Here is a 12,808-nt window from a genome sequence, read left to right as displayed (position 1 = left end):
CCCTGGACAGTCAGGGTGTGGAAACTGGGCTATGAAGGGCCTGCAGTCCCAGGGAATCTGTACCCACTCTTTCAAGGACAGCCCACTAGTGTTTTGCAGGCCAAGGAACTGTGCCCTGTTTACAATGGCTGGTCTCCCCTGGACAGGACATCCCAGGGGAGAATTTCTGAGGTAGCTGCAACCCCTTTTCAATGGCTAGCCTCCCCAGGACAGGACAGGACCTAGGGAGCCTGATCAGGAAATCAGCCCTCGCTTCTTCCATGTCTGGTAGCACTAGAACCATCAATGCTGGGGTATCTGTTCTCCCCTTCCACAGATGGTGTCCCAAAGACAGGACAGACCATTGGGTGACAGGCTAGGGAACCTGAGTACCTCTGTCCATAGCTGGATTGTGCCTCTTAATGACTGGCTTACACAGGCCATTTAAACTGGACCACCCTATTGTACAACTGACCTACCTAAGTCCTACCAATTCCCGTGAAGCCTGTTCCTGGATGTTGTGTCCCCCTCATCCATGGATGACATCAGAGAGGCCGGACAAGCCCTGTGGAGCAAAGCTGGGGAAGCTGTACCCTGCTCTTCTATGACAGGCCTCACCAAGACTTGGAAGGCCATAAAAATTGTCTCCCCTCTTCAGCAGCTGGCATCTCATAATGCGACATACCCTGGGGAGCCCACCCTGGAAAGCTGTGCCACTTCTTACACGGTTGACCTGTACCCATTGAGCTGTGGCTCACTGGTAAGATTCTGGCATATTTCTTCTTTGGCAGCTACATGGCATCATCTTGACACCACCTTCTTACCTCCTCTTTCTCTGCTTGGATTTTCTGCCTTGCTATATTTTGCCTTATCATAGGCCAAAACAGCTTCTTTAATAACCAATGGTAATAAAATACACTCATGAATTATACAGAGTAATCCCACATCAGTTCCCACTCTTCCACAACTGGTCTGTCCAGGGACAGCAAGTTCAGGGAATCTGAGCCCTCCTCTTCCACAAAAAGCTTCTCCATGGCATTGAGGCCAGGTAAGCTGTGGACCCTCTTCCAAAGCTGGTCCCAACAAGACAGGACATGTCCTAGGAGCCTGGACAGAAAAGCTACACCCCCTTCCATGGTTGGCCTCACCATTGCAGCTCATGTCCTGGGGTTCCAGGCCATATAAGCTGGCCTCCCCAGTGGTGACTATGTCTTCGGAATCCAGTCCATGGATTTTGTGCCCCTATTCCATGGCTGACCTCCGCAAAGCCAGACGAACCCTTTGGATCCAGGGAAACCCTTTGGATCCTGTAAGCCTGTCTTCCACAGTTGGTCTTCACAGGGCCAGACAGACGCTGGGTAGCCAAGCCAGAAAGCCTGCTCCCCACTCTTCCACAGTTGGACTTGACATGGCCAGACAAGCACTGAGGGGAAGTTACACCCTCTTATTTTATGACATATTTTGAGGAGCCAGGTCAGGGAATCTGAGACCCATTTTCACTAGTAGCCTCTGCAAGATCAGACAGGAATTGAGGAGCCATAATGGGGAAGCTATGATCCCCCTCTAATGTGACTGACCTCAGCAAGACTAGGCAAGACCTGGGGAGCCAGACCTGGGAAAGTGAGGTCCCCTTTTCCATAGGTGTCCTCACACAGGCTAGACAGGCCATGAAGATTCAGACCAGGGTGCTGTGACCACCTATTCCACGGATAGTGTCTATAGGGCAGAAAAGTCTCTGCGTAGACAGCCTGGGGAAACTGAGACTCTATATCACAACTGGCCACCACAGTCCCAGAGGGTCTCTGAAGAGCCATCTCTGGAAAGCAGCATCCAATAATTCCAAGGTTGGTCTCCCAAGGACAGGCCAGTTCTTTGTCTGCTTGACCAAGGAAACAATGCCCCCTCTTCCGTGGCTGACCTGTGCCACTTCTTTCATGGGTGGCCTCCAGAGGGCCTGCCCGCCCATGGAAGCTGTGCCCATTCTTCCACATCTACCCTCCCCAGAGACTGCCAGGCCGAGGAAGTTTCACCACCTCCTCCATGACTGGTCTCTCCAGGAGTGGACAACCATTAGGAAGCCAGGCTGGGAATCTGTGTTCCTCTTATCCACAGATGCCTCCCCAGGACCGGGCGGTCCCTGGACTTCCAGTCTGGGGAAGTTGAACTCCTTCATCCATGGCTGACCTTCCATGGGAAGGCAATGGACAGGGGAGCCAGGCAATGGAAGAATTACCTTCCCTTCCATGGCTGACCTGTGCCCCTTCCTCCATGACAGACCTCTGCAGGGCCAGTCAAGTCCTGCGGATCAAGGCTATGGAAGTAGTATCTCTCTCCTCCACAGTTGGTCTCCTTTGGGGTAGTCAAGTTCTGCGGAATCAGTTCAATGAATCTGCAACTCCTCTTCTATGGCTGGCCATCACAGCACTGGACTAGGCATGTGGAGCCATGCTGGGGAAACTGTGCACCCCTCTTCCATGGCTGGCCTCCCCAGTCCGGGAGAGTTGTAATCCCTGTTCCACAGCTGGCCTTCCCGAGGATGATCATGGCCTTGGGAGACAGGTCATGTAAGCTGTGACCCCTCTTCCATGGATGGCCTGTGCCCCCTCTTCCATGACTGGTATCCCCAGGCCCTGCCAGGATACGGAAGTTGTGTTTGGTGTTCCAAGACTGGCCACCCCAAGGCAGAGAGACCCAGGGGAACAAGGCAAGTGAAACAGCTTTGAAAGCTTCCTCTGCAGGGCCACGGGCACCCTGAGGACTTAGGATGGGGAAGTTGCACCCACTTTTCCACTGATAGTCTCTCAAGGGCCTTCCAGGACAATGTAATTGAACCCCTCTTTGAGGGCTGGCCTTCGCTGGACAGGCAAATCCCTATGGTGCCAGGGCAGGGAAGTGGCACCCGCTTCTTCCACATCAGAACTCCCAAATGTTTGTCATAGCCTGGGGAGACAGGCTGAAGAAATTTGACACCACTCTTCAATGGTTGTCCTCTCCAGGACCAGCCATGTCCTGGGTAGGCTGGGGAGCATGCATCCCCCCTCTTACACAGATGACTTTTCCATGACCAGTCATGACCTGGGGTGCAAAGCTATAAATGCTGTGCCCTCTTCCATGGCTGGCCTGAGACACTCTTCTACACATGGCTACCCAAGGGCCTGAAAGCCTGTGGAAGCTGTGTCCTCTCATCTACAGCTAGTATCTCCAGGGACTGACAGCCCAGAAAAGGTGAGTTCCCACTTCCACATCTGACCTCTCTAAGACAGCACAGACTCTGGAGAGCCAAGCAAAGGAAGATGCATGCCCCTTTCATGGCTGGCCTCAGCATGACTGTCCATGTCCTGGGGTACCTGGCCATGTAAGCTGTACCCATCTGTACCAGGGTGTTCACGGCCACATTTCAGGAGACCTTGGTCCATGAAACCATTTTGGTGTAAAAGCAAAAATGGTTCTCATCTTCTGCGAAAACAAGAGAAGAACCTCTTTAACAAAGCACCATATCCTTAGATCCAAATTCTGAAGTCAAGATACCTTTATAATATATATGCTGGTTCAGCATAGCAGCCCATATAATGAAATGTTTCCCTGTTCTTAGCTCCTTTACAGCCAAAAACTTCAAAGAAAATTCAATATACATAATCCAGACTCTCTGTGAATTTTTCATTTTTACGTGGCTTATTCTTCTTTATTCCTTTTAATATATAACTATCTGTACCTTCTCTTTAAAGACTCTACCCTTTTTTAGGCATTAACTTTATTTTATTACTCTCTTTACTCTTTTTCTTCTTTCTCCCAAGCCTATGTACATTTATCCAACATTGCAACCCATTTAAAGGTCTTTTATGTCTGAGTATGTCCTATTGTGAATCTGTAATTCTTTACTGTCCAGGAACACTTTGTAAAAATGCTTATTAAAAACTTAAGTTGTACCCTTTGTAGGGGTAATATGGTAACACCTGTTTGCCTGCCCAGTCTAAAACTTAAGCTGCACTGTTATTATGGTAAAAATGTTAGTTCCTGCCTGCCTCTGCACAGTCCAGCATGGTGGAGCGGATTGTGCCTCTGAGCCATGCACAGTGCCACATTCCAAGCACACAGCTAGCCCATGTTGCCATCAAGCAAGCCACATGCAGCACGATGCTCACAACCCCCATCCAAGTGCTCAGTCTCCCGAAAGAACCAGAGGTCACACTGGCAGCATAGCCCAGAAATCCAGCATTTCACATCCACCATAACTTTTTTACTTCTAAGGCTGAATCACGAAAATCTCTCTAGGAGTTGTGGCAAGCAGCCAGCAAACAGCAAGAAGTTTGTTAAACTCAGGTTTTTTTTAAATTCCTTTTAAGCCCTCTTAAGTTTTCATGGATATAGTTGGCCACATGGGCTGCCAGTTGTTACAAGGAGGGCCTCTTTGTTCTTCCCAGCTACCTGGCTAGCTTAGCCCCTGAGATAACCACACAGAAATTGCATTAATTAAAACACTGCTTGGCCATTAGCTCTAACTTCTAATTGTCTAACTCTTACATTATTAGGTTAACCCATTTCCATTAATCTGTGTATCACCACGTGCCAGTGGCTTACCGGAGATTCTAACCAGCATCCATCTCAGGCAGAGGATCCATGACTTCCCTGACTCTGCCCTTCTTCCTCCCAGTATTCAATTCTGTTTTCTCTGCCTGCCTAAGTTCCACTCTATCAACTAAGCCAAGGCAGTTTCTTTATTCATTAACCAATGAAAGCAACACACAACAGAAGGAACTCCTACACCACACGTGGCTGAGGTCTCTAAAATCAAGATGCATTCTCTGTAGCTTTTTGTAGGCCTTAGGAGACTGTCCTCTGAGTGTCCTTGTGCAGGGAGACAGAGGAAACCAGGTAACTTCTGAGAGACCTGCACCTCCCTGTAGAAAGAAGGGAGAACTGACACCCACAGAGGGGAAGACTCAAGTCTGGTCTTTCAGAAACTGCTTGGGCAAAATCTCATCTGTCAGTCACTTCCTGAGTATTCTTCAGTATGTCAAGTTTGACTGAGATGAGGTTGTATGTGGGGCAGGTTCTGTCCTTTGACTTCTAAAATTGGGTATTACTGATATACCTACTCGTGTCTAACATGGTTGTCAGTGTGATATGACATCTGAATGGACATAGTTCATCTCACATCATTCATTTGTTCCGAAGGTTCACCAAGACCACTCCTGAAGCCACAGTCCTGAAGCCACAGTCAAGACTTCTGGTGAATTTTCAATCCAGGATGAACATGGTGCTAGCTCTTCATTTCCAGACTTCCAGTAAATTCAAAAGTGTGAAGTGGGGCTCTTAGAAAGGTCTAGAGGCAAGGACCCAATTTTCTCTGCTTTTGTGTCCTTTGCCTGCACGCCTCACGCTCTGATGTGTATTATAATTTAAGCTGGCTGTATCCCCTTTCCTAAGGCAGGTCCATTGTCACAGGTGACTCCAGATCAAGGAATCTGGCTTTTATGTAGCTCTAGGTGATGCACCAAAGCAGTGACATACTATATATCTTTTCCCTGAGTATGAGAAATTTGATTATCATGAAATGCCTTTGCATAACCGTGTGTGTTCTCGCAATAGCCATTCATCTTCCCTTAAACTTGAGAGCAGGAAAGATCCATCAATCTTCATGGCAGTATCTGCTTTTGTGTTGAGTTCTTCCCTAGAGAATCCTAGTTCTTAGTATTTCCAGCCCAACCTGGTGCAAGTTGATCACACATTTGCTAACTTAGGATGACTGAAATGTAATCTTTAGAAGTATTGTGGTAAATGCTGTGGGATTTCCCTCTGTATGCTGCGATTACCATTAATGAATAAAGAAACCACTTTGGACCTATAGCAGGGCAGAATTTAGGTGGAGAAGACAGAACTGAATGCTGGGAAAAAGGAGGGAGAATCAGAGAGAAGCCAAGTAGCCCCACTGGGGCCAGACAGAACTTTAGCTGGTAGGTCACAGCCACATGACAATACAGTGATGTATTGAAGAAGTGCAAGCAGCTGAGAAAGGAAAAGAAAACCTACAGGTAAGTGCCTGATATAGCTTGGGAGAGACTGATACTACCCTCTTTGTCTTTGACCCAAAGGGAGGGTTCAGATTCTAGCCTGACTGCCTATTACCAAGAAGCCTGTCTTATAGCACTTGGCCTTGAGCCTCTTAGACCCTGCTCTTCTAAGTTTGAAAAGACACAGAGCCTTTCCTGGAGATGTTCCAGATAGTAGCCCCTAAAAATAGAAAAAAAGATATACATCATGAAGGGGATGGTAGGCAGCCCAGGGCTTCTGGGACTCTGGCAATGGCTTCACAGAACTTGTTGTCATGGGACCTGCAGGCAGAATGTATTCCTGTTGGGACTTCTGCCCTCCTTCAGAGAGTGTTTGTCCTCTGCCTGCTGATGCCTTCCCCATACCATGGAAAGTTAAGAACAGGTATGGGCTGCACCCTGGTCTCAGGTGCACAGTATTAGTTTTGGTGCCGGAGTTTTCAAAAGTAGTTTGAATTTTTCTGAAATTTGTTTTTTTCTCTGGATTTGGCCTGACTCTTAGTGATCCTGGTTTGACTACTGTGAGCTCCAGTCTTGGGTTGTCTGGGGACGTGTGACTTTTCAGGACTGGTAGTACTTGGAGGTAGGAATGACAAACGGAGACTGGATGGGGCTCACCATTTTTGGATGGTGGTTCAGTTACCTCTGCAGTAGGATCAACTAGGATTGCCGGAGCTGAAAAATAATGTACGCATGTTGAGAGTCAAGAAGACAAAGCTGTGGGACAAGCAGTTGTACTGCAAGATTCCTGTGAGGAGGTGAAGAAACTCTTGAAGGAGGTCTGTGAGAAGATCTGTGACCCCTGTTTTGAGCAGCAGCAGGTAGACTGAAGCATCGGGGGCATGCTGCCCACCTGTCCAACCACACATACAGACACCCAAGCAACCATTCACCCACCCATGCAGACTTCCATCTCCTACCACCCAATTGTTCATTTCTGTGATCATTCACAAGTCTCTCTGGAGAGTTATTCTCTTGCAAGGAACTGCATAATTGACAAGCAAACCTCCTGCTTTGCTATAAGCTGTAATCCGTTGAGAGAGATGGGTCAGTGACATATTATGCACTTACTTGTCATTATGGTCAGAGGGTTTCTATGCAGGGAGCTACATAGGGAATAGAACAGAGATTTCATTGATAAACTCAGCAGCCTGTGGCTCATTTCCTTTGCAGAGGTCACATGAGATCACAGGTAGGAAGCAAGGACTAGAGCCCAGTCCCAATGCCAAATGGGTGTTTCTCATTGTGGTCAGGAGTGTTGTCTTCTCCTTTCTTCTGTATCACAATGTCTTCTCTTCCCCTTGCTCAACTTTTGGTTCACACTGACAGAAGTCTGAGTAGCAGCTTTTCAACCCTGTTTTCTGTACATGGTGTGGAACAGTTCTCCTGTCCTGGAGTTTTCAGTCTGAAGATGACTGGATGATCACAGATGCAGGGGGACTTTTACAGGCTGAGGACTGGAGTGACACTTGGGAGTCTGCAAGAGAACATTTTCCCTAATCACCTCAACACAGTTTAAGCAAGCTGTGTGTGTCCCTAGGAATTTTAGTCCCCAAGGAATGGATTGCAGTGCTGTGGGACTCAGTTGCAAAGCCTGGTGTGCATAGTCTAAATTCAACTGTTCATTCAGTGTGAAGTCCTCTTCATTTTTTCTGCTCACTTATGTTTTAGGTGGCTCTTGCGTGATATATTATGTGTGTATAGATGTGTATATTGGTGGATGTGTTTCCGGATCAGATAATAACATCCAGTGTTGTCCTCTGATGTTCTTTCCAATATTCCCTTGAGCCCAGATCTCTCAGGGAACCTGAAATTTTCTATTTAGTTTAATCTGGCTGTCTAGCACTCTTTGGATCTCCTCTCCTCTCCAAGGTGGCTCTTCTGTCTTGTTTTGTCTCCTATTTTTTACAGGTTTCAATAGTTCAGAAAGAGAAGGGATACAGTACATTTCTCTTCATTTTGCACATAAATATTGTTTTGGAAATTAACATATTTTGCAATAAATAACAAAATTCAAATAATAGAGGTACTTTAAAAATGAAAAGTAGACTTCTTTCCTTTCACTACACAGAGCTAACACCACAGAAAATAACTTGTTTGTCTCACTGACTTCACAGCATGGAATCCCACAGTGTGTCTCCTAGCAGACATTATGTTACTGACTATGTTATGGGCATGGCTATGTCATAGGAAAGATTCTCTCACACAGTTGTGCAGAGCATTCCTGAAAAACAATGCGGGTTACATCACTAGCCTCCTTGTGACTTACATTGGGGATGAATTCATATTATGTGCATTGTAACCTGTTGAAAACTTCCTCGGTGTTGACCATGGGTCAATTTCTTTCACCTGAGCTGTTAAGGTTAAATGTGGAGGAGCCAGGGTAAGTTTAGTGATGGATCAACTTGGAACCTGTGGGATCATAGGGTCTCAGTATGGATAAAGTTCATGGAAGGAAAAGTAAATGGAGGCTGGAGTAACAAAACCTGGCTGAGCCTAAGGGTCTTCTTGTAAACAAAATGAGAACCCACTACCTCCCCACTGTAGCAGAAAGGTTATGAAAGGCAGCAGTTACCTCCCCGTCCATTCTAGGTTTAGAAGTGTGAGTGTGTGTGTGTGTATAAGTATGTGTGTATTGTTGTGTTGTGCATTTCTGCTCATCTGTGTGTATATGGATTTCTATGTGTTTGTGTATTTGTGTGTGCCTCTGTGTGTGTCTGCTGCCTGTTGTTTTCACAGTAGTATCCCTTTGTGTGTATATGTGCCCATGTGTGGCTGAGTATGATTGTGTGGGGCCATGTTTCCTGAATGTGTAGGGATAAGTGCTTTTGTGGGTGTTTGTGAATATGGGTGCTTTTATGTGCAAGTATATGTTTGCATATGTGTATTTCTGCATATTTCTATGTTCATTTACTCATGAAGCATCTTTAATGATGATGGAATCGAATTTTATTGAGAAAATAATGTTATCGCTCACTTTGTGTCCATCAAATATTGTATGCTGCTGTCCATCTTTTTGCAAGTCCACCTAGCTCTCTAGAACAAAGGCACACAAAACTACTATAATTCAACAGTATTTGAAGAGGGAAGACATTTATCTGCAAGAAAAGTCTTCTGAGCAAATCAAAGGAATTCAGTACAGGAAGGTGAAGAGGCCACTGTGGTAAATCAAGGTGTCTGAGGGACAGGATAGGCTTACTAAATGTTTGTGTCCCTTGTCTTCTGTCAGGAAATCTCTCTGCAGCACACCCTAACAAACAGCAAAAAGCTGTGTTAAACTTTGGTTATGTGTGTGTGTGTGTGTGTGTGTGTGTGTATCTAGAATTCCTTTTCAAGCCCTCTCAGGCTTTATGTGCAGTTCGTTACCACGTTGGAGCTCCACTCTGTTGTAATATGGAGTGGCAGGCTGTATCCCCACCACCTGGCTAATTTATACCCAAAATAACCACCTCTTCTTAGCTAACTCTCACATCTTGATTCAACCCATTTCTAATAATCTGTATGTCACCACGGGGTCGTGGCTTACCAGGAAAATTCAGAATGTCTGACCTGGCAGGTACATGGTGGGCAGCTCTCCCTGACTCTACTTTCTTCCTCCCAGAATTCTGTTCTGTCTTCCCCACCCACCTGAGTTTGCCCTATCAACTAGGCCAAGGCAGTCTCTTTATTTAACCAGTGAAAGTAACACATAGACAGAAGACACCACTGGGTCTCTGTCCTTTTGGGGATTCTCACCATCTGGATGTCTCTCAGCCACAGCCAGGGAAGGAACACCTCATGGTATTGTGCTAGTCCAGACAATAAGAACTTCACGAGGAAACACTATTTTTGATCCTTAGTGTTTCTGGAGATTGGTTATGCCTTATTCCCTTCTGAGCTCTCAGGTATCTTCTTAGTGCCTCTTACTTTGTTTTCCCTATAAATCTCCCTATGGCAGTGCTAAACCAAGCAACATGAGGGTTAGTTGTGGAGGACACTGTGTGCTCCTGCAATTTTACTTTCCTTCTATAAAATCACCTTTAGAAAGAAGTTCCTACCTTTGGGCAGATCTGGATTCAGCACAATCCTGCTAATTATAGACTCTCTAGAGTGACCATCAGTTTCCTGTGAAAATAGTTTTTCTGCCTATAGGAAGCTTTAATGGTTGAGGAGTTGAACCCAGGCACGTTTCTGTACTGTGGAAATAATTAGAAACTTCAATGCTTTTATTTTGTAGGCTCCCCTAGAGGGTCAACACTGAGTTTACCAAGTTGCTCACATTCACCTGGTATCTAATCAAGACCAGGCAGATCTGTCCAGGGCTGTTACTCAGGCATTGTTTCACCATTATTTATCTAAACAACTGGAGAAATGTGCTGTATTTTCTTGTTCAGCACAATGTAGTTCTCAGTTTATCTTCTAGCAGATTTTATTTTTTTTTTACTTTTATTTTTTTTATTAATTAATTTATTTAATTATTAAAGATTTCTGCCTCTTCCCAGCCACCACCTCCCAATCCCCCCCTCCCCCAATCAAGTCTTCCTTCCTCCTCAGCCCAACGAGCAAGCAGGTTTCTCTGCCCTGTGGGAGGTCCAAGGACCACCCACCTCCATCCAGGTCTATTAAGGTGAGCATCCAAACTACCTGGGCTCCCACAAAGCCATTACGTGCAATAGGATCAAGAACCCATTGCCATTGTTCTTCAGTTCACAGTAGTCCTGAAAAAAAATCCAGGTCCAGGTACACTCTGACCGTTCTCCCTTAAAGAATGTCCTAGAGGCATGAAAGTCTTATCAGAAAATATGTATACACCCAAGAGTATACTGGGTGACTTATTGGGCCACACAACAGCTTTCTTGGCAAGATTTTTGTTTGTTTGCTTGTTTTTAATTTTGAGAAATAGGTATTCTACTGACAACAATCTAAAGATTCAATAACACTAATATCAAAATCCCAATACTTTATATAATTCACAGGGATATAAAAGCATTAATAATATATAGATCACAAAATACCCAAAATCGTCAAAGTTAATCCTAATTAGAAATAGTAAGGTAGAAGACATTACAATTTATGATATCTAATTATAGGACAGCATCATGGGAGGAAAATAACATTTTACACGAATGAAAGAGACACACAGACCAATGGAATTATTCTTGAAAACTCATAAAGCAATATAACTACAGCACATGAAATGGTGAAAGACACCTTCAATAAATGATAATAGGAAAAATAGATATCTTTATGTAGTAGAAAAAATCATACATTTGTTATCTGGAGGAAAATTTATTAAAATTGATAAAGTAGCTCAACACAAGACCTTAAACACAAATAATGCTGGAGGAGGAAGGTGAAACCACTTACCAGGAATTTTATTGTGATTGCATGACACCTACATACTGCTTTTGGTAGAATATCCATTTTTACAACATTAATACATGTGACTCATAAATAAAATGTCAAGACTTTTTCACATACATAGAAAGAAAAACGACTCACTTAAACAATCTCTGTATAGTTGTCTATCATGGTGTCTCTTCACAGCAATAGAAAATAACTGAGACCAGAAGTTAGGTTGAACCATCTGTATTATGGACCAAAGAGAGGAAGAAACTAAATATCTTGTGGACTGAGACTGAAGCAGATGTTTAGAGACTGGAGTCTGTATTTGTCATGTGGACATAAATTTGCAGAGAAATAACAGAAGACTGCTGGAGAATGTCAATCACTAAGTTTTGTAAGACATCTTGGTAGAGATAAATCCTGTCAGAATTTTCCAGGAGATGTTTTCTGGGAGAGGTTCTCCACTTAGAAAACAGTAATTCTGTGGAACAAAGCCTGAGTTGTCTCTGGTAATGACTTCCATCCTATCCTGTCCGAAGAACCACAAATTCCAAGTTTTCTAGAACTTTGATCTGAAATTTGTTGCTGTATTTCTGGAGGCTGAGTAAACCCCTCTTAGAGAAGGCAGACAGCCCTCCCTCACAGGGCCACTCCCCTCAGCCCTCAGCCCCCTTGGTTTGTGTGCAGCTTCCCCTGCAGTCTCCCTCCCTGTGTCACTCAGAGCACAGTAGTACAGGGCAGAGTCCCACAGCTGCACTGAGGACCTCTGCCTGGGGAAGGAGCTGCTGCTCTCATGGAGAGTGGCATGGAAAACTTGATGCTCTGTCCTCTTGTCATCTGTGGAGCTCCTCAGCAGGAGCCAAGGGGCTTTGACATATTGCACGTACCAGAAAAGGAAATGGGCTGAATCAGTAGTCTGATCGGTACAGTTCAGCTTCACAGACAACCCCTCTGTGACAGTAACCAGGCCTTCTGTCGGGGTCACTGAGTCTCCATTGCTCCTCCCTGAAAATCAATCAATCAATCAATCAATCAATCAATCAATAAATAAATATCATTTTCTGTGAGGAAGAAGGTAAAGACGTCCACAGTTGTAAGAGAATGATATCAGCACCACTTAGGGTAAATGTGACTTACTGAGCATTAACAGGAGCACCAGGACAGAGCAAGTGTTAGGAAGCATGTTCATAGACATCAATAACAGTTGCTTCTTGAGTTCACCCAACTCACAGGGCAAGTCTCCCCAGGACCTTATTGAAGCTTCTCACTCTCAAAGAAGAAACTCCTTCTGCACAGTGACAGTCTGTCATGTGAAACTCTCGCCTAGATGAGATGTTAACCACATCTGAAGAGGCAGTGCCCTCTGCTGATTTCCTTCAAACTGCACACAGCTATCTGCTTAGCACATTGTGAATAAACTTGAAACCTCATGCAAAGGTGGCAGGTCTCAAGTC

The 12,808-nt window shown here is 45.0% G+C and overlaps 1 gene segment (V, D, J or C); it reads right to left on the bottom strand.

Annotated features, from left to right (window-relative positions):
• Nucleotides 1–3,363: 3,363 nt before the first annotated feature.
• Nucleotides 3,364–12,543, bottom strand: LOC130884711 (T-cell receptor alpha chain V region CTL-F3-like). The segment is given in 3 exon segments: nucleotides 3,364–3,435; nucleotides 11,998–12,359; nucleotides 12,492–12,543. Coding segments are annotated over 3 exon segments (486 nt in total).
• Between the last annotated feature and the right edge of the window lie 265 nt (nucleotides 12,544–12,808).

The sequence above is a fragment of the Chionomys nivalis genome, chromosome 12, assembly GCF_950005125.1.
Source record: "Chionomys nivalis chromosome 12, mChiNiv1.1, whole genome shotgun sequence".
NCBI classification, from domain to species: domain Eukaryota; kingdom Metazoa; phylum Chordata; class Mammalia; order Rodentia; family Cricetidae; genus Chionomys; species Chionomys nivalis.
The sequence above is the reverse complement of the archived record's forward strand: the minus strand, read 5'-3'. Positions and strand labels throughout refer to the sequence as shown.